We start from the raw sequence: 20,604 nt of genomic DNA, 5'->3' as shown, positions 1-20,604 counted from the left end.
ACCTTCACACAACTACACCGGTCTCAATACCAAGTGTAAGATTCACTACAACTGTCTATGAAAGGAATGAATCAGGGTCGAGTGTGTAACAAGGGCATGGTCTAGAATCCACTGAGATTCTTCTACAGGATGATTCTTGTACTTAACCAAATATCTGACATAAACATTGCCATTGTGAGTTGTAGTTTGCTCACGACGATCAAGAATTTCTTCAGGAAGAACTAAAATTTATGTATCAGCCTCTAGGAGAGGTGGGTCATCATAAACGGGGGTAGAAGGTGGTGTACCTTTGAAGGGTCTAAGTAGACTAATGTGAAAGGAATTATGAATATTCCAATGGTCAAGAAGGGACAAATGATAAGCATTGTCATTGTCATTGTATTGTCATTGACAAACGATAACCCATAAGATAATGTTTCCACATGCGTAAGGCATGGACAACGGCTAATAACTCCTTGTCATATGTACTATACAAAAGTTAAAAAGGTGTCAATTTTCTACGCTCATAAGCCAAAGGATGCCCGTCTTGCCTGAGGACAGCACCGATTCCTGAGCCACTAGCATCAGCGAAAGAACGGTCGAGTAAAGTTTGGAAGTTGGAGGATAGGGACAAGAGTCAACAAATATTTTAGTCTATCAAATGGCTTTTGTTGGTTTTCACCCCAGTGAAAAACTAGACCTTTCTTAAGCAACATTGTCACAAGAAGTGTCCGGATTAGCATAAAGTTGATTTTCTTTAAGAAGATTAAACACTAATGCAAGATGCTCTTCATTGCATGATTCTTACTAAAGACAAAAATCATCAAAGAAAACAATGACGCAATTTTGATGGTTAAGAAATATACGATTCATCATGCGTGCAAAAGTAGTAGGTGCATTTGTTAGGCCAAAAGGCATAACCAAAAATTCATAATGACTAGTTTGTGTACAAAAAGAAGTTTTATAAATGTCAGAAGTAGTCATTTCGAACTTGATGAAATCCATATTTCAAATCAATTTTACTAAATGCAGATACACCTGTAAGCTTGTCTAGCAAATCATCAACACGAGGGATAGGATATATATTCTTAACTATGACATTATTTCGAGCCCTATAATCAATACACATTCAGTAAGTCTTATTTTCTTTTCAACAAGAAGAACATGTGCACCAAAAGGAGAACTACTAGGTCGAATAAGTTTCTTGTGTAATAATTCTCTAATTTGGCATTCTATTTCTTTTTGTTGAAGAGGGTTGTACGATAAGGAGCTCTATGAGGTGGTTGGCTACCCGGAATAATCTCTATGAGTTGGTTGGCTACCCGGAATAATCTCTATAGTATGGTCTTCAAGACGTGAAAGAGGTAAGGTAGGAGGTAAATCATCTGTAAAACAATCCTGAAACCTAGCCATGAATGCTTGCTACTAAGAAGGAGTGAGATTATTTTCATATGCTTGCACTTCATTAACTAAAATCATGTATGCACGTGATTGCTTTTTCGAAGTGCACGTTTAGCTTGGGTATGGGATAATAATGGATACATCTCAAGAGAACAATCACCAATTAATTGCATGAGAGTACCATTATGCGTGAAATCCATAGTATGCACGGAATAATCAATATGTGGATTGAATTCATGTCTAAATAACATAGCAAGGATGATGTCACTAGAATGCAAAGGTGCAATGAGAAAGTTTCGTTTTTCTTTATAAGGTCCAATTTATATCTCAAAGTCATGAACTTTACAAGTGCCCGTGTATCGTGTGCCTTGAAATGCAAATTTAACCTTATAACACGATGGATGAGTCTCCAAATGCAACCTACGAATGGCCTCTTCAGAAATAAAATCATGCGTACTACCATCATCATGCAAAATAGTGATATCGTTTCCATTAATAGATCCTTTCATATAAAGCAAAGAGTGAGGAGTGATTGAAGTACCTACTGATTTGCTTTGCGTACCCACTTCTTCATTGTTAAGTTGATCTTCTGTCTAATCCGAAGAGATATCACCATCACCATCACGATCATAGTATGTGTCATCTTCGATATTATGAAGTTGTGCCACTTGTCGATTAGGTGGAGAAGCATACTGATCATTGTGAGGTAATTGACGAGGTAAACCTTTTTGTGCTCGAAATCATGAGCAAGAGAGATTGCATCATCAAGAGAAGTTGGCTTGAACATGTTCACATCGGCTTGAATAGTTGTTTCAAGACCATCTTCATACTTTTGTTGGAGTGACGCTTCAGGAACATCCTCGAGTATACGAAGCAGAAAAAGTGATTGCCAAAATCTCTTCATGTATTGAGAAACAGCATCACAATCTATCATGAAGATAAGATTCCATGCTTGATGAGTGTTAAGGTGGAATTGTGGAGGAAGAAAAGCAGATTTGAATTTGTCTTGGAATTGATCCCATGTGAAAGGCTTGGTAGGACCCATGCAAAGTGCGTTCCACCACAATGAAGCTCGATCACTCAAATGATTAGTAGCACACTTTATTTTATCTTCCTCAAAGAAGTGTTCACCAGCAAAATAATCATCAAATTGAGTCAACCAAGAAAGAACTAAATGACCATCTTTTTAACCATCAAATTTGGAGAACGTGAATGCACGACGGCTAATCTTGGAGTCCTTGTGAGTCCGTTTGCGAGTCAAAAACTGATTTGAGAATCTTGCTCAAGCGATCATCTTCGGGAGGCATGACATCCATTTTTATGACAAGGCCCGTTCATTCGAAGGCCGGATTTTCCCATTTTTCTAGCATGTAATGACGCTCACCTTCGCTTCATCACCTACGATCGCAGTTTCCCGATATCCCTTATGATAAATAGGAATGGTGACATTCGCGTCATCATTTTCGTAGTAATGTCCCAATTGATTGACCAGGATCTGTATGAATTTAGTAGCATTACTATCTTCCCTTAATTGCTATGAGGTCTTAACCTCTAGTTCATATATTGGTTTCACATATGGTCTGTTCCTTCAATCCATTCTTTTATGTCTCTCCACATGGTAGGATTGCTACTACGAAGCACAGGCCTAATAGGCATTTTCACCTTTGATGACAAGAATGACATGAGGCTGGCTTCATCCCTTGGTCCTTCGTATGATATCTCACTTCCCTAACTAGGTGTTCATTAACAATCTTTTATCTAGGAGTATACAACTCATCCATTATTTCAAACATTATATTCATGAGATCATCTCCCAACATTTCCATGGAGCTAAGAACGTGCAGCACCTCCTCTAGTTCTCCAATTGGCTCTGGAATGTCCAATTTTTTGTTTTGCCTTGTCTCTTCTCGAGGATACACTGTGTCAAGAGCTTTACTGCTCCTTAGCTTTTGTTTAAACTTTCCCTAGGCTTCTCGAATTTAAACCCTTTGTTGTTTCTAGTTTCTTAATCTCTTTTTCAGCATTGGGATATTCTCCAATGCTCTTTGGGGTTGTTGGCCTTTCCAATGCAGTTTGTTTGGGGGCTTTTTGTATCAGGGCACACCCTTGACTAGATCCTATAGACCATGTTTCTATGATTCCCTTGTCTAAACCATCCTGAATAAGGACCATTGACTCACCCTTGTCTAAACCATCCTGAATAAGGACCATTGACTCACCCTTGCCATGAGGTCATCTCCCAACCTTTCCATGGAGCTAAGATCTTGTAGTTCTCGAATTGGCTCTAGAATGTCCAATTTTCTATTTTGCCTTCTCTCTTCTTGGGGATACACTATGTCAAGAGCTTTACTACTCCTTAGCTTTTGTTTAAGGTTCCCCTGGGCTTCTTGAATTAAACCCTTTATCGTTTCTAGTTTCTTAATCTCTTTTTCAGCATTGGGATATTCTTCCATGCTCTTTGGGGTTGTTGGCCTTTCCAATGATGTTTGTTTGGGGGTTTTTATATCGGGACACACACTTGACTAGATCCTATAGACCATGTTTCTATGATTCCTTTATCTAAACCATCTTGAATAAGGACCATTGACTCACCCTTGCCTACCCTCTTTGGTTGCCTTCTTCTACCATTTTTTGAGATAGAAGCCACCTTATCTTTGTTCAATCAATGGGCCTGAGCTCGAGTTAAGCAACCATTTTGTATGGGCACTACTTTGCTACTTGATGAGGTCCTTTACAGTGATAACATTGCAATGGGGCCCTCCAAGTTGTTGCATTCATGTCTCTCCCATTCCATTATACTGAGGTTTGAAACGCTGACACTAGCATGGCTCTAATAGTCATGATTTAGTTCAAAACTCACAAGTACATTTACTTTTTTCCAAAACGGCTCTTCGACCAAGACTTGATTGATCAACGTAATCTTTGGTAGTGGTGGTTGTGGTGGCAAGACACGCGGTGGTAAGGGCTTATCGAATACCCTATACATTCCCCAGCCTTCTCCTTGCATGGCTGTGGGTCGAGTATTATCATTATGGGGGGTTGGTGGTGCTAGTCAACAAGCTAGGGTTGGTCTAGCTACCGGTATTTAGGTCTAGTATTGTCATTATGAGGGGTTGGTAGCTCTGGTAAATCTAGGGTTGGGTCTAGCTATCAGTATTTGTGTTGGCAGTTGAGCATCCTATCTACACATGGATGACATCTCATGGTTTCCGAAGCGCTCGCAATGTGCACAATAGAGCAATGGTCTTGGTCGCATACGCAAGCATTTAGTACTTGTATGGTTTTGTCTACATATTGAGCACTAGACTATGAATTTGGGAAACTTAAATGTTTTCTAGATTTATATTGAAAACTTCATTCCTAATAAAGTATGTCTGAAGAGATTTGTTGGAAAATGATATTGGACACTTCTATAGGGTGAATGGTGTAAAGGACTTGTGACATTCTTGAGCAAAATCACACGCATTTTCGATTTGGTCTGCTTCTACAAGTCTCCCATGGATCTTGTAGACGTTCCATCTGCCAATTTTATGACAAGGCCCGTTCATTCTAAGGCCGTATTTTTCCATTTTTCCTAACATTTCTTTGTAATGGTGCTTACCTCTGCTCCACCATCTAGGATCCTAGTTGCCCGATATCCCTTATGATTAACAGGAATGGTAACATTCTGTCATCATTTTCGTAGTAATGTCCCAATTGATTGACTAGGATTTGTATGAATTTAGTAGCATTATGCTCTTCCCTTAATTGATGTCAAGTCTCGACCTCTGGTTCATATCCTGGTATGGCTTGTTCCTTCAATCCATTCTTTTATATCTCTCCACATGGTAGGATTGCTACTATGAAGCAAGGGCCCAATAGGCATTTTCATCTTTAATGATAAGAATGACATCGACTGGCTACATCCCTTGGTCCTCCATATGCTATCTCACTTTCCCTAACCAGGTGTTCATTAACATTTTTTTGATCTAGGAATATACAACTCATCAATTATATCAAACATTCTAGGTCATCTCCCAACCTTTCCAAGGAGCTAAGATCTTGCACCTCCTCTAGTTCTCCAATTGGCTCTGGAATGTCCAACTTTTTGTTTTGTCTTATCTCTTCTTGGGGATACACTGTGTCAAAACTTTCCATGGGCTTCTCGAATTAAACCCTTTGTTATTTCTAATTTTTTAATCTGTTTTTCAACATTGGGATATGCTCCCATGCTCTTTGGGGTTGTTGGCCTTTCCAATGCTGTTTGTTTGGGGGCTTTTTGTATTGGACACACCCTTGACTAGATCCTATAGACCATGTTTCTATGATTCCCTTGTCTAAACCATCATGAATAAGGACCGTTGACTCACCCTTGCCTACCCTCTTTGGTCACATTCTCCTACCATGTTTTGAGTTAGAAGCCACCTTATCTTTGTTCAACCAATGGGGCTAATAAGCTCGAGTTAAGCAACCATTTTGTATGGGCACTACTTCGCTACTTGATGGTGTCCTTTACAATGATAACATTGCAATGGATCCCTCCAAGTTGTTGCATTCATGTCTCTCCCATTCCATTATACTAAGGTTTAAAACACAAACACTAATGTCACTCTAATAGTCATGATTTAGTTTAGACTCATGAGGATATTTACTTTCTTCCAGAGCAGCTCTTCGACCAAGAACTGATTGATCGAGGTAATCTTTGTAGTTGTGGTTGTGGTGGCAAGAGACGTGGTGTTAAGGGTTTATCGGGTACCCTATACATTCCCCGTATGTAGCCTTCTCCTTGCATGGATGTGGGTCAAGTATTATCATTATAGGGGGTTGGTGGTGCTGGCCAAGCTAGGGTTGGAGTATTTGGGTCTAGTAATGTCATTATGGGGGTTGGTAGTGCTGGTAAAGCTAGGGTTGGTGATGTTGATAAGCTAGGGTTGGGGTTGGGTCTAGCTATCAGTATTTGTGCTGGCAGTTGAGCACCCTATCTACACATGAACGACATCTCTTGGTTTCCGAAGTGCTTGCAATGTGCATGCACGGTCTGGGTCGCAAATACAAGCATTCAGTACTTGTCTACATATTGAGCACCAAACTATGAATTTGAGAAACTTAAATGTTTTCTACATTTATATTGACGACTTCATTCCTAGTAAGGAAAATTATGTCTGAAGAGATTGGCTCTGGAATGTCCAATTTCCAAATGGTCAAAGTATTTGTTTATTCAAGAATAACAGGACCTTTCACCATGGTGTCAAGCCACGAGTAGCAGTGGCAGACATGGAATGTCCAATTCCCAGAGTCTTTTGTCATAAAAGTAACATAATGGTGAAAGTACTGTTTATTCAAGAATAACAGGACCTTTCATCATTTTCAATTTGTGAAACCCTCCTATTTACACACATCCTCAAATTAGCTACTCCTTTTTTTGCATACATCCTTTCCCAAAGTCTTAAGGGATCAACTAAAGAATTAGCATAAGGAACACCGAAATTTGTTTTCCAAAAGCTTCTTGGATTGTAATGCGTTGTGCCTACTCATGCCCAGCATATCCCAACTCTACAGAGCTGTTAGCTGTAGGCCTTCACTGACTACACCTGGCGCGAATAAACTGAAGTCATGAATGATAGCCTTGGTTGGAGAGCTACAATATTGGTAGAGCTTAAAAGACCCAAACAGATTGATACTGTTTTAATTAATTCTCTGTATTTGGAAAAAGCCCAATGAATTTTGGGTTAAGTGGTCCCTTTAAAATGAATTTCTCACAGCTGGTGGTACAAGAACTTCCGTGAGATGCCTGCTAGACATAAATCTTCCCTCAATGGCTTGGAACAGCCAGATAAGGGGACCAACACAATTACACAAATGACAAAAATAAACAACACTACGTTACAGCCTTTGTACAGATTCCCTTACTTCATTCATCTACACCACTACACTCCGTTGAGTCTCATCAATTCCTCGGCTTCTACACACTTTTCAAAGCTGTAGTGCCAAATCAGATGGCTGTAGCGTGCTAGCATTTAACTTCTCACCATGCGACTTGCTAAAAAGGTAGACTTGCATATAAGTCTGGAGCTGCAGCAGAAGTCACATTAGAGCCTGCCTTGTGAGGAGCTAAACACTGCTGACAGGACTGGCTTTGACACTGTGGGACAAACAACCCAAGATCTTGTTTTAGCTTGGGATCCCTGTAGTCCAAAGCTCCTCCATGTTGAGAAACAGCTTCAGCTGAATAACCCTGTATTTGCATCCACATCTGCTGCAGCTGGACAGATGACTGGACATCTTGGTTTAGCTCCTGCAGCGGGACATGGGAAACTAGCTTGAAGTTGCCCTGTCGAGAAGTATCAACTCTGTTTTGCTGCTGATAGTATGATCCTAGCCACGGGTGCAAATCTGTAAGCTGTCCATTTTGCAAAGGTCCTAACTGCATGTTTTCATGATGATTTCCTGGATGTTGACTGACCACTTCAGAAACTTGAGCCAGACTTGACTCCTGAGAGCATTGCAATTCACCATCTTCTATAACCCTAGTTGTACCACCTGAAACTGGTACAACTGAAGTTGGACTTACAACCAGGGCCCCAGAAACTGAACTCGTCTTTAGAAATGACGACCGGGGGTTTTCACAGTCTATGCCATCGCACAGTAATACTGCATGATCTTTCCCAGCGGTCTCCCCAGTGGCATGTCCAGCAACAATGTCTGAGCCACTGCCCAGATTGGGCAGATGACCTTCAATTTCTTGTCTTGGCCTTCCTTCTGAAGCTCTGTGGGGACAGGATTGCGAAAAATGAGACATCTTACTCTGTTGAGGCTGTATACTGTAGATATGATTGACTATAAATGTGCCAGAGCTGTCATGGATAGCAAGTTCAGAAGCTACACCGATACTAGCATGTTGCTCGAAATTAGACGCAAGGCTGTTCCTATCGACTGCTGCTCCGCTTGAATCACCTCCCATCGAACTTTTTCCAACTCTCTGACCATCCGAAGTTGTAAGTGACCTAGTTTCATTTAGCACGTTTGCCTCTTTGCCATGGACATCAGAATGCAAAGGTGCCTGCTGAGACTTGTTCAGAGGAGCAAAGCACCTGCCCAACGCTTCTCGTTCCCCCACCCACCCTGGTCCAAATGGAACACCAGGTGGGAGAGCCCTTTGAATTTTTTCTGCTGCAGTTTTCCAAACAACCGGTCCCAAGTCTGCAGCAAATCGAGCTAGGCTCCTTGCATAAGAAAAATCAAGCTGATATGCTGCCTGCAAATTGCAAATTACTGTACTGAGACTTCTAACAAAAAGTAAACTTCATTTACAAAAAAAGCAAGCCAAAATTAAATACTCCCTTTGTTGTTACTGAAAATCCAAAAACAAATGGGCAGGCACAGAAGCTTACTGGCACAAGTTGTAAAAGGCCACCACCTACTGGTGTCACTAGTGAGCCACTTCCAGGCATAGAAGTTGGCATGTATGTATTCCGCCGACTCTCCTCGATTACTTGTCTTCTGCCATCATTCAACCCAAGAGACCTGGCCAGACATCCTGGCAAATCGAGAAAGAAATATGGTTTCAACACAAGTGTGGCTGTGTACATAATTTGCATCCAACATTTGCACACACCACCACCATGCACATGAAAATAGTTTACCCGATGTGTCTTCCTTGTTATCTGCCTTGATATTGGCTGCCATATAGACACTGCCAGCTCGCCAATCCACATTATAGCCAGAAGTGTCGGCTTGGACAGAGGTAGATGCCCTCCCATCACCACAGCGACCAGCAATAAGCATGGCTTCTGAGACATAACCTGCACTATCAGCCCAATCCTTTGCAGTTGATCTTTTCTTATGAGACTTTTTGGCGCAAGGCCCCCCAGCTTTGTGTCTCGGTGGAGCCTCATTAGCCATATCCACAGCAGTGCTTGACCTTTTCAAAACTTCCAAAACCCTCCCTGCAGAAACTTTGATGGCACGAGCCTGTAAACATACACCAAAAGACCTGTTGCTGGAAGTCTTACAACCAAGCATTAACTGTTGCACTATGGGAGCGGTTAAAAACTTACCTGTCTATGATATACTGTGCCTACAGCATTGAATCTCATTGCATTGCTGCAGATTGTGAAAATATCCCTCTGATGAAACAAACAACAGTTGTTAGTAGAGGACCAACTATAGGGTCATTGGTAAGAAAGGCCCAGGCACTGCATCAGCTCAAACTGACCTCAAAAAGCTCCAAACTGGTGTAATAACCAGCACTGATCCTTTTCCTCATCGTGCCAAAATCCATTGGCTCCTTAATTACATCATAGTAGTCAGGAACCTGCACAGCATAACCGTCATGTCAGAGATTACTTAGCTAACTCCGTAAAGCATCATCACACATTCAGCCAGTAATGTGAGATACCTGCTTAGGGTCAACTGGTTCAGAAAAAACCCCAAATCTATCTTTTCTGCATTCAAAAATTAGATCATCAATAACATACACAGACAGACATGCAAGCACAAGTTCATACATCACAATTCCTGCAACAAAAAATTGACTTGCAAGTGGCTTAAAAGTTTGTAAGTATACTTCTGCAATTTGTCTAAAACCCCTCTCAGCACTTTTCTTGCAGGCACAGGTGCATGAGTGGAGCCTTCCATGACTGCCATGGGCTCTGTGAATCAAAAACCAGAACAACTCATTCAGTAAAGACAGCCTTCAAGATTTTGAACCATAGAATGAAACACAATGTAGAGTTGGCACTAACTTGAGGGTCCTGTTGCGGCTGGATCCCCGAGTCCTCTACCCTGTATTAACACATAGCTCACGACTTAGCTAATCTCAAAAATCGATGTAGGGAAACCATCACAAACTAAGAGAAAGCCTTTAGGCTCCAGGCATGACAACCAGGAACTGAGTAAGCCAACTGACCATGCGGCCCTCAAAGGAGGCATCTACTGATCCTGCAAAAAATCACATACCTCTGAGACTGGTTTTTCAACAGGGAACCGAGAAAAGGATGACCCGTGCCATGCTGCAGGCTCCAATCGTAATTCCTGCTGCATTTTCTGGCTGCCCGCTGGCTGCTGTGCTGTGGACGATGATGGCTGGCTGTAGCCCATGGCCTTGGATGGGTTGCTAGCATGCCAGATGGCCGAGGGTGAAGATAGAGGAGCCAGTAAGTGTGGAGGGAAAAATCCATTGGGAGAAGGTGTGGGAAGAGAGAATGATTTGCTTGTCTGGGGAAAGCTATTGAGCCCTGAATTAGGGATTTGTGGTGCCTCTTTAACAGATGTAAGGAATGTGAGTTTGAGGTGCTGAGAATAAGGGCTTATGAGATGGTTTTCTTCCTGATGCTGCTCCAGAAGCTTGAGCCGCCTAAAGTTTGATTGGTCTTCCTGCTTGAGGTTTTCCCGTGCTTTAGGGTTCGTTTGTTCCTGTTGCGGGGGACAGAATTCCTTAGGGTTTTTCTGCTCGTCACCCTGCAGAATTTGATGTCCATTGAAATTTGCCTGGCTCGTCCGTTCAAGCCTGGGTCTTTTAGGGGTTTTCCGCTCTTCTTGTGGAGCGTTATGAAGGTTTTCCTGAGCTCTGCCACGACGCCTGAGATTTGTAGGGTTTTTCTGTTCTTCCTGTGGAGATCTGAGTCTTTCTGGGTTTTCATACGGTTCCTGCTGAAGCCTGGGTCCATTGACGCTTCTCCGCTGTTCCTCTTGAGGAGATCTGAGGCTGTTAGGTTTTGCCTGTGGTTCTTGTTGAAGATTGAGTCCGTTAAGCTTTCTCGGCTCTTCTTCCTGCTGCTGCTGTTGAAGCGCCCTCAGATCCAGTGACGGATGGATCCGCTGCTGATGTAGCTGCTGCTTGAACTGCTCAAGGAGCTTGGGGTGGTGTTGTTGAAGCTGAAGCTGCTGCAGGTGCTGTTGCTGGAGCTTGAGTTGAAGCTCGGTTGTGAGCTGCTGCTTTTGCTGCTGCAGAAGCTTCTGCTTTTGGTAGTGCTGCTGCTGCAGAAGCAACTGCTGGTGATGGTGAAGCTGATGCTGCTGCAGGTGATGGTGGTGGTGGAGAGGGGAAGGGGGGGATGATGACGATGGGGTGGATGGTGGTGATGATGATGATGGGGTAGGGCAAGAGCTAGGGCAAGGGCTGGGAGTAGGGAAAGGGTGGTTAGGGTTAGGATTGGGGCTGGGGCTGGGGCTGGGGCTGGGGCTGCTGGAAATATTATTATTGGGAGGGATTTTGAGGATGACTTCGAGCAATTTCTTCTTCTTGTTGAGGGTAGGGTTAGTGAGAGAAGGTTTAGAGAGAGGTTTGCGTTTGATGCCAGCAGGGGAAGAAAGCTGCTCGTGATGATCAAAGGAAGCCCTCTTTCCCTGCCTCAGCATCATCGTCGTCGTCGCGTCCTTGTTCTCGTTCTTGGTCTCTCTCTCTCTCTCTCTCTCTTGTATTATTCCTTGTCCGCCATGGGAAAACCCACCCCCACCCAACGCTTTCCCTCACCGGTCAACGCTCTCCTCCACCTCCACGTGTCAGTCTCTGCACCACACCTCACAAGCTTCATGGATACTAGTTCTGCACCCGCGCACTGCCGAGCGACACTGCCCCCACCGTGCACAATCCGTGCCATGTGGCTAAAGAGAGGATATACAGCTTTTGCCAGGTCGTTGCAACTCTTGAAATAGTGTGAGCTATAGTGCAGAGATAGGCACTTGTGTCACCCTGGATCGGACAGAAGAGCCGCGGAAAGGCGACAATATGAGACTAGCAGCGGTAGCAAATGTGCATAGCCCAAGTGGTTAGAGCTCTTAGCAACCCCACTATTTGTTGTGTTTGCTAGTGAGATAGACGCCGCTCAGTCGACCCCTTAGGAGGTTATTTAGTGCAGACGTCTTTGACATGGACATTCTGATGGATCACACGCTGCCAACTGAGAATCTTCTGCCTTCCATTTCAGTGGCAACAATTGCTAACATTGTTTCCCCATTGGAGGCCATTAATTGGATGGATGTAATGTGTTGAAGTAATAAAAGGAGGAAGAGTAACAGCTTGATGGTTGGGGAGGAGGAATGACTCGATAACTTGCATTTTCCCACCACCAAGAACAACTTAAGTGATCTGTGTGTGCCTTTTCAAGTGGATTCAAAGACCTAAGCCACTGCATTGCCTTTTAGGCAAAGTCTGAATGAACAGATCGGGAATGTGTTCCCTTGAAGTTGTCCTCAAAGTCCATAGCACTCTTGCAGCATTGCTCAAAGGAGGTATGGGCCAAGGCATACAATGAATTGTGTAAGGGTACATCATCCAGGCCTTCCATATATCTCCCTATTAGAGAACTTCTCTGGCACTCCAGCGAGAGTGGAGATATCTAACTTTGTTGATATAGTCTTAGATGGTTTCACCATCCCTTTGTCTAACATTGTGTAACTGCTCCACTGTACTCCATCTGGTACCTTGGTGAGAATATCCTACCTTGAAGGCCTCTTTCAAGGCTGGCTTTGTCCTCAGCTTTCAAGGACCTAAACCATTGGCTTGCTTTACCGTCTAGGGTGAGGCCAAAGGCACATACCTTAACTTGATCTTCTACGTGGCCAAAGGCTTCACAGATTTGGTTGAACCAAATGTGGGATGGGGTCTCTAGTCCCATCAAATTTAGTGATTAGCTTTGAGATGTTTGCAGGTTTATTATGCTCTATTCTGGGTCCTTGTGCAAGTTGCACTGGAGCTGGGGCGTGATGCCCGCAGCCACCCCCTCCCTATTTCCATGGCTGATCTTAACATTCTGGTGTTAGCCCTACCATGGCTGGAGTGGGTGTTGGTTGAGGAATGATTGGAGGAGGAGTGGGGCCACACGGAATAGACCATTAGAGGCCCTTTGTCTTATGGGTGGATTCGGTTGTGCCCCTTGTGGTACCCTGGGTATGCTCCGTGTGGTGGGTACTATTGATATACAAGTGGACTGGGCTGATGAGACGGGGCCGGGTAGGCCCTTTCTAGTATAATGTTTTCGGTCCTTGAGAAGATGGACCTGGCCCTAGGTTTTGTATGGGTCTTTGGGCCCTATATGAATAAGCCACACTCCTGAGACAAGCATGGCTCTCCAGACTGGTGGTTGGGACTGGGTCTGATGGTTTTTGCTTTTCCACTTGAGGATCTAGAGACGGCGTGGGCTCACTGTCTTGTTGATGTTCCATACCTCTCGCCCTGGGCTGTGGCTCTTCCGACTGTGTGTTTCCCAGGATAAAGTTGAGGAGCCTCGAAGCAAGGCTTCTCTATGAATGTGTGGGAGAGGTAGGATCTTGCTCTTGGTGGACATGTGATCTGTCCATACAATGAGCTGCGAGTTCTCGTGTCTCGAGGTTAGGAGTTTCTCATCCCATGCTGGGATGGTCTTCTCTCTCACTGGTACTGTCAAAGATAAGCACCATTTGGCTCCATGCAATATTGACATGATCTTATGAGTGAGGGAGTTTCGAGAAAGTTTACGTCGTCAAAAAGAGGGTTGTTTTGCACCAATTTACCTTAGCATAGGTGCATGGACTTGATCTTATGAGCGAGAGAGTTTCGGGAAAGTTTACGTCGTCAAAAAGAGGGTTGTTTTGTACCAATTTACCTTAGCATAGGTGCATGGAAATGTGGAACTACTGTGTAGGACCCCCCTGTGAACAATCTTTTTTTTTTGGGAATGGTACGGCCGTACGCTTGGAGATAGTACAAGCGTACGCTTCGAAAGGGCACATTAGCCACGACCATGGCCTTTGAATGGAACGTCCGTTCGCTTCTCAAAAATGTCTCCAGAATGGGATTTCCGCCCTATTTCCTCATCTGATTTTGCAATTTCAGGTATCTTCCCAATGTTTTTTTGGGTTTTTGATTTGATAAGGAGCTAGAGCTAGCCTTTACCTACCTAATGATGCCTAGAATCCTTAATGAAACCTAACAAATTAAGATTAATTTGACAATTAAGCTATGGTGCAAACTTAATGAAAGATGAACAAAAAATCAAAAATTTGCATGAATGTCAAGGGCAAAGATTGAACATTTACTTGCTTCTCCCACACTCGGTGAAGACCTCAATGCTCCAATGCTCCGATCGACCTCCATAGCTCCATGGAATCACCATTAAACAAGCAAAAACAAGGTTAAACACAAGAAAAAAACTAGTGGATTTGCACTCCAACTGGGCCAAATGAGGACTCTAGCAAATGAACTAAGTGGAGAACCCTAAGCTAAGTGCATTCCCCGACAGCGGCGCCAAATATGTTAATCCTAACATACTACCTTGCACATAAGAGAGAGGGAGAGAAGAAGAGAAACAACATGCAAGGGTCGAGTTCAGAGATATGCACCTAGCCAACCCTAACGAGGATTAACTCCTCGATGTGAAGCCGCTAGGGGCTCACTCCACCTCCGCTTGTGTCACCCAAGTGGAGATTCAAGAGCTAGGTAGAGAGCAAGAAGGAGGGAGCTATGGAAATCACAACCTTCACTCCATGCCACATGCATGCAAGAGGGACCTTGGGAGAGAGCAAAGAGAGGGGAGAGAAGAGGAGAAGCTAGATCATCACCATCCTACAGATTTTTAGAACTTACCTCAAGAGAAATTTTGAGAGTTGTAAAATTCTTGTGAATAATGTTGTTTTCTAAATCCTCATGAAGTCCAAATAATATAAACAGCTTGTTAGTGAAGATATCATTAAAATGTTGCTTTAACCTACGGCTAGTTTTCTAATTTTAAAGAGTACATGGATTATTTCTTGAAAAATTATGCATTTGTGTATTGAGCTAACTTGGCAGGATTCACATCTAGCTCGACATTCCATATGAGATAAGAAACCCTATCTTTTCTCTTGTTTTGAATTTTTTCTATTCCTTTTAATTGTCAGGAAATGGGTGAATATCCGCAGCACCATCGTACTATTCAGGAACAGCTTGATTCTCTCTATATTCTTTTAAATCAAGAACGAGAGCATCGGGACAACTTTCAAAGAAAGATTGAACGACATCTGTCTAGAATAAACAAATATATTAAGAAGAAAGTTAAAACTATAGAAGCATCTGACATGCATAGCCCTACCAATGACATCGTATCCAAGCTGTCTATTGTCAAGTGTTTCAGGTGTAAGATGTTGGGACATTATGCTAAATCTTGCCCAACTAGAAAGAAGAACCAAATTGCACCAAAGGACATGCTTGACACCGAAGAGGTTAACGCACTCGACACATTAACCAAAGGTGGAGGTATGTGTAAAAAAAAAATATTTATTGTATACAATTTCTTGTTTGCTTTTGTATCTATTTTTTGAATATTCTTTCCTTCTAGACCTAGTTAGAAAACTTTAGCTCCTGAAAAGAATTTTAGATATCGTGACCTAACTAGAAAGATCGAGACAAGATTAGCAAAAGTTATCTTCAAGATCTAGTTGCCCAAATTCAAGTAAAAATGATTGCTAGACATTTCATAGAAGATTAAGACCAATTTGAAGATTTAAGAACCAAGCAAGTTTCTCCAGTCTTTGATTCAAGTTATCAATTGCTTCACCATCGCATTTAGTAATGATGAGAAAAGTAAAGAAATAGCTCTCAAGTGACTAGAAACCAAGCTTAAGTTGTATACCAATCACAATTATGAAGTTTATACCAATTCAAGTAAAGTTTTGTCTAAATTTTCAAGTGTTCTAGTTGAAGATCTATCCAAGTACAAGATTCTTTATAGACCAAGAATTGCTCTAAGTCAACCACAAGATTTAAACTCCTTAAGAATAAGATTTATTCAAGAATTGCAATTATGATTTAACTAATCTCTCAATTTTCGTCCATTCATGTATTTTTAATCTAAGCCAAGATTCATTACTAGTATATCAAGTTCTTGCTATCAACTAGGATGCAAGATATCTATTTTTCTTCAAGTTCTGATTTCAAGTTTAAGATTAAGCTTAAGATCAAGATCTCCTTTAGATTTCATTGTTTACAAGTAAGATTCACAAATTCAAGAATTATCAACCTATTCAAAGATTGTAGTTTTTGAATTTAGTTAGACAATTACAAGATTAAGATCAAGAACAAATCCCCAGAATTCATCGAGTTATTGACAGTAATGTAAGTGATTATTTTTTCAATCTTAAGTTGATAAGAATTTCTATTTTGACCTGATTTATTTTTGGAATAAGACTTGTAGTCTAATTTTGAGGATAGAGAAAAGTTATGTCAGAATGAAAGTTTCAGAGGGAATTAGCTACTCCGTCTCAAACTTTTGTTCTTAAGGTAGTGTCGTGTGGAATTAATCTATGGTATGGGACATTAGATTGGTTTTACATGGCTACACCAGACGTATCTATGTCTTCTATCTTTCACCAGCGAGTGTTTGTATGTGGAAGGTACCTCTGTGGTATGGGACACTTAGATACATTTCACATGCGTTCACTTGTTTGGTTTTATTTTCAGAAATTGTTTGATATGATGATCTTGTCATCCACTTCTGCCATGAAGCCATCCACTCATTGATTGCGCAACTGAGGACAGTTGATTCCCAACAGGGGGGACTGTTATGATCCATGTTATTTGACGAATGATACTCATGGTCATTTAATATTTAATGGATGCCCGAGAAATTTTTCCGAGCTTATCTTGAGATCCTTCGTTCTTTTCAAACCCAGCAAACTTGATAAAATTGCAATAGAATTGGGGAGAGAAAAATCACTTAAACAGAAATGCTTTACGAAAGAGGGAAAACTCTTTTCATGTAGTGCATTGATTGAGAGCTCGTTTTCCAATAGATACGTTGGGGGCTAATTATTCCTTGGATATTTATTACATACAAGGAACATTCTACAATAATAGAATATTCTCTTTTATTCTCAAGCATTTAAAAACATGGTGTCAGAGTAAGGACCTCTCTCTATAAAAACACGCAAAAATAGCCAAAATTTCTTCATTTTTCCTTTTTTTGACTCACAAAAAATAAGATGACATGGATTATCTTATAGGGTCTGAAATGAGCCCTGTTTTCCCCTAATGACATTCGTATTGTACCTTGATTCTGATGCTAATATGCTTGATCTCAGATGGCAAGGTTAAAGCAGAGCACCAATCAGTAGACAAAGTAGCACATGGAGGAGCTGACATGACAAGGTGGCATGCGGAGTCAACTTGCAGGATTGAAAAGACAGTTCGTAGTCATGGATGTTCTAACTGAATAAACAAGGCACATGGCCTTTACGTAGCTGCAGTATAATGCTGATGAAGTGTTGCGTAGTATAGTGTTGATAGAGCAGTGTTGATAGAGCGTACTACAGGAGGGCGTCGAGGAAGAGCGATAGCTATTATGGTTGACAACAATTATGGCAAGCATAAGAGCTTAACGTAGTCATCAGTAGGTGGTCATTGCCAGCAGATCATCCCAGGAGACTGAAGCGAGCAGTGATGTGCATGACTAGTTGGCAGCATATGCAGAAGACACAATGAATAATAAGGCTTTGATACCATGTTAGAATTCAAGGTGGATCTTAGATTAGGATCAACATAGTGGATTAAACATAAGCATGCATAGCATTGAATGATTAGTAGTAAGCAAAGTAATCAACAGAAGACCAATGATATAAAATGCGACCTTACTCTTCCATGATGTTTCCTCTTAAATAGGTGCAGATACACAGTTTGAGTACATCAGTATTAAGGTCAAGGATCCACCTCAAAGATCACCGCCACCTCTCCACCACAATTCTCTCCTTGATTCTAGCATGTCAACCAACTATATCCACTTGCCCATGATCTCTTCACCTACCAAATTCTCCACGAATGGCTTATACCTACTTGGATGAATTCTTTTAATACTTTACTACTTGGTGATTACACCTTTGACATTAGGAACTCAATGGAGTCTTTTTGGGCCCTTTTATTTGCCATTGCCTAATGGAGGTGATTAAGAAATAGACAAATAGGGAGATTACATGTGGACTGAAACCAATGGTTTGTAAGAGCCTAGAAGGTAGTGGGGTCAAACTTAGAATAATAGGCTAAATAGGCTCTTTTTTCATTTTTAAAATCACCTAAAAATAAAAATATATATATATATATATATGAATTTTTTCTCTATTTTGTATAGAAAAGGATAGCTGCAGCCATCATTAAGTAATGTCTCTAAAGTGATAGAGGCCCAAAAACGAGCTCCCATCATTATCTTGCATTCAATGCACATTCCCCTTCACTTTCCACTATCCCTCTCTCCCATCTTCCCTCCACCAAAACACTCTCTCTTCCCCCTTTCTCATAGCAGGGCGTTTTTCACTCTCTAGACTACTTCTTTTAGCTATCTACCTCTTGATCTACTTCTCTCTTCACTCACAAACCTAGATCTATAGCTATGGAAGCTTGATCTGCAACCTCCTCTCAAAAGCTATGAAAGTTTGATCCTCACTTACATTTCCTTACTTCATCCTTCTACCTTGTCCAACCTCCTTTTACAGAGTGTAACAGCAGAGCCAAGCTATGGAAGCTTGAGTTGCAAATGCTTTGGCTCTCATAATCTTACTCATTGTCTCCTCTCACCCCCTCTAATATCCTCTTTCAAAGTGCAGTAATAGCACAGCCAAGCCCTTGGAACTTGCTCTACAACTCCTTCTCTTATGTACATCTCCCTAGTCTAAGTTTTTTCCTCACCATTCTATTTTCCCTTTGCCATCAAGGTATATAATCTCCCTAATATATACATCTGATGTCTTGTTCTAAAGCTCAAAGGCCTCCGATGAGTATTCAATCTCTCTCTTGTAGCAGTGGTCAAGATGAGGATGGGCATTGGAACATCAAATAGTACGAGAAGTGGAATTGGATTACGATGCAGCCTAATACAAGAGGAACCCACAAGGTGTCAAAGCGATACGTTGATATACAAAGTCACCATTGGAAAGGGCGGATATTGGAGCTCAAACAAGATCGTGATGGAAAAAAGCTAGCCAAGGTCCAACATGTTTACAAGAAGGCAACATAGCTGACACTAGCAGACCATGACCAACGTCAATGATTTCCTACAAATTGTAAGTCATTTCACCACTTTATATTCTTGTTTTTAAATCAATTGTGTGCTAATAATGGTATACTGAGCACTGCTTTGATTGTTCTTGGGTTCCTCTACGTAGATATTTTTCCCTCAAACTTTGGTGAGTGGGAGCCTATGGAGGCAATTTCAGGAACCTTTGAAGCATACCATGTGGAGCTTGGTAGTTTAATCTTTGGAGGGTGTCCAGCTACACAACTTCTTGCACGAAACATCTTCTTCTATGAGGATACATATGTGGTTCCCACGACAGCAAATGGTACTGGAAAATTAGTTCCAGAACCTACACCAACTCTCACATCTATTGAATGGCCAATTCCAGACAATGCTTCAGTGGCCATGGCTTGTTTGCAAATCGAAAGCAAGGTGCAAAATGCTATGAATTGCACATATGGATCTCACAAAGCAACCATAACCTGCTTCATATCTCTACACCTCTTTATGTACCTGTTCCGTACAAGTGACACACATCGCAACCCAACTTTATGGATTGCAAAGGGGGAGAGAGATCTCACTTGTTTCTTATCACCTGCATGGGATAAAAAAGTTGTTCAACACAATTCAGATGCGGAGTAATAGTTGAGAAGGTTGTGATGCGCTACCATATTGCCAAGCAACAGTTGTCCATTGCGTTTCCTTACAGGCGATGGAAGCTTATAAATGGAGAATGGGAGGCGTTAGACTCTGACACAACCTCTACAGAACAGGTCCCTTGCCAACTTACGTGACTACTTAGTTCTTCGATTCTCACTGAGTGATGATTTTGCTTTGATAATCAATGGAAGAGTAGTGCGCAAAAGGCAGGAACGATATTTTCTTTGTAGAGAAATTACTTTCCCTGGCTGTGTAGCTATCAAACAACCACTGGATATGTAATCTTGGATTGAAGTAAATACAATTTCAAGTTTTTTGCCTCACTGTCTTATTAAGGTTTTTCAATTGTCTTGTGCAAGTTTTATTTTTTTGTGATAGTGTAAGGTTGGTCACACAAGCATCTGTGGCTTGAGCCACTAGTAAATTAGAAATGACGTTGTGATGGAAGGATACGTTCGTGCTTTCGCATACCATTTTTTTTAAATTTTTTTGTACTTTAAAATTTTAAAAGTTTTTAAAAATTTTATAACAAGGTCGCCCATTTATAAACGATACTTTACTCATTTTCATCAATTGACAATTACCGTTCTCTCCTAACACTTGCTCTCAATTTCGCACACCTTTCTGT

The 20,604-nt window shown here is 41.6% G+C and overlaps 1 protein-coding gene across 1 annotated transcript; it reads right to left on the bottom strand.

Moving 5' to 3' along the window:
* Window positions 1-7,061: 7,061 nt before the first annotated feature.
* Window positions 7,062-11,771, bottom strand: LOC147634294 (uncharacterized). Its single transcript, XM_086805430.1, has 9 exons — window positions 10,318-11,771; window positions 10,104-10,143; window positions 9,926-10,010; window positions 9,758-9,803; window positions 9,575-9,673; window positions 9,417-9,485; window positions 9,003-9,330; window positions 8,751-8,896; window positions 7,062-8,614 (listed from the first exon to the last, which is right to left on the bottom strand). Exons 1-9 carry the CDS (start codon window positions 11,719-11,721, stop codon window positions 7,400-7,402), a joined length of 3,432 nt encoding a protein of 1,143 aa, XP_086661556.1. The 5' UTR covers window positions 11,722-11,771; the 3' UTR covers window positions 7,062-7,399.
* Window positions 11,772-20,604: the final 8,833 nt, after the last annotated feature.

The sequence above is a fragment of the Cibotium barometz genome, chromosome 11 (assembly GCF_041138505.1).
Source record: "Cibotium barometz isolate CiBa-2024 chromosome 11, ASM4113850v1, whole genome shotgun sequence".
Classification (NCBI taxonomy): domain Eukaryota; kingdom Viridiplantae; phylum Streptophyta; class Polypodiopsida; order Cyatheales; family Cibotiaceae; genus Cibotium; species Cibotium barometz.
Note: the sequence above shows the minus strand (reverse complement) of the source record. Positions and strands in the feature narration are given on the sequence as shown.

Excerpts from the sequence above, each read along its gene's own strand:
- LOC147634294 (XM_086805430.1), bottom strand. The coding sequence starts at position 11,721 with ATGATGCTGAGGCAGGGAAAGAGGGCTTCCTTTGATCATCACGAGCAG. Across the intron at positions 10,011-10,103 it reads AGCCGCAACAGGACCCTCAA|AGCCCATGGCAGTCATGGAA; the intron begins GTTAGTGCCAAC and ends TTTGATTCACAG. Across the intron at positions 9,331-9,416 it reads GCACAGTATATCATAGACAG|GCTCGTGCCATCAAAGTTTC; the intron begins GTAAGTTTTTAA and ends GTATGTTTACAG.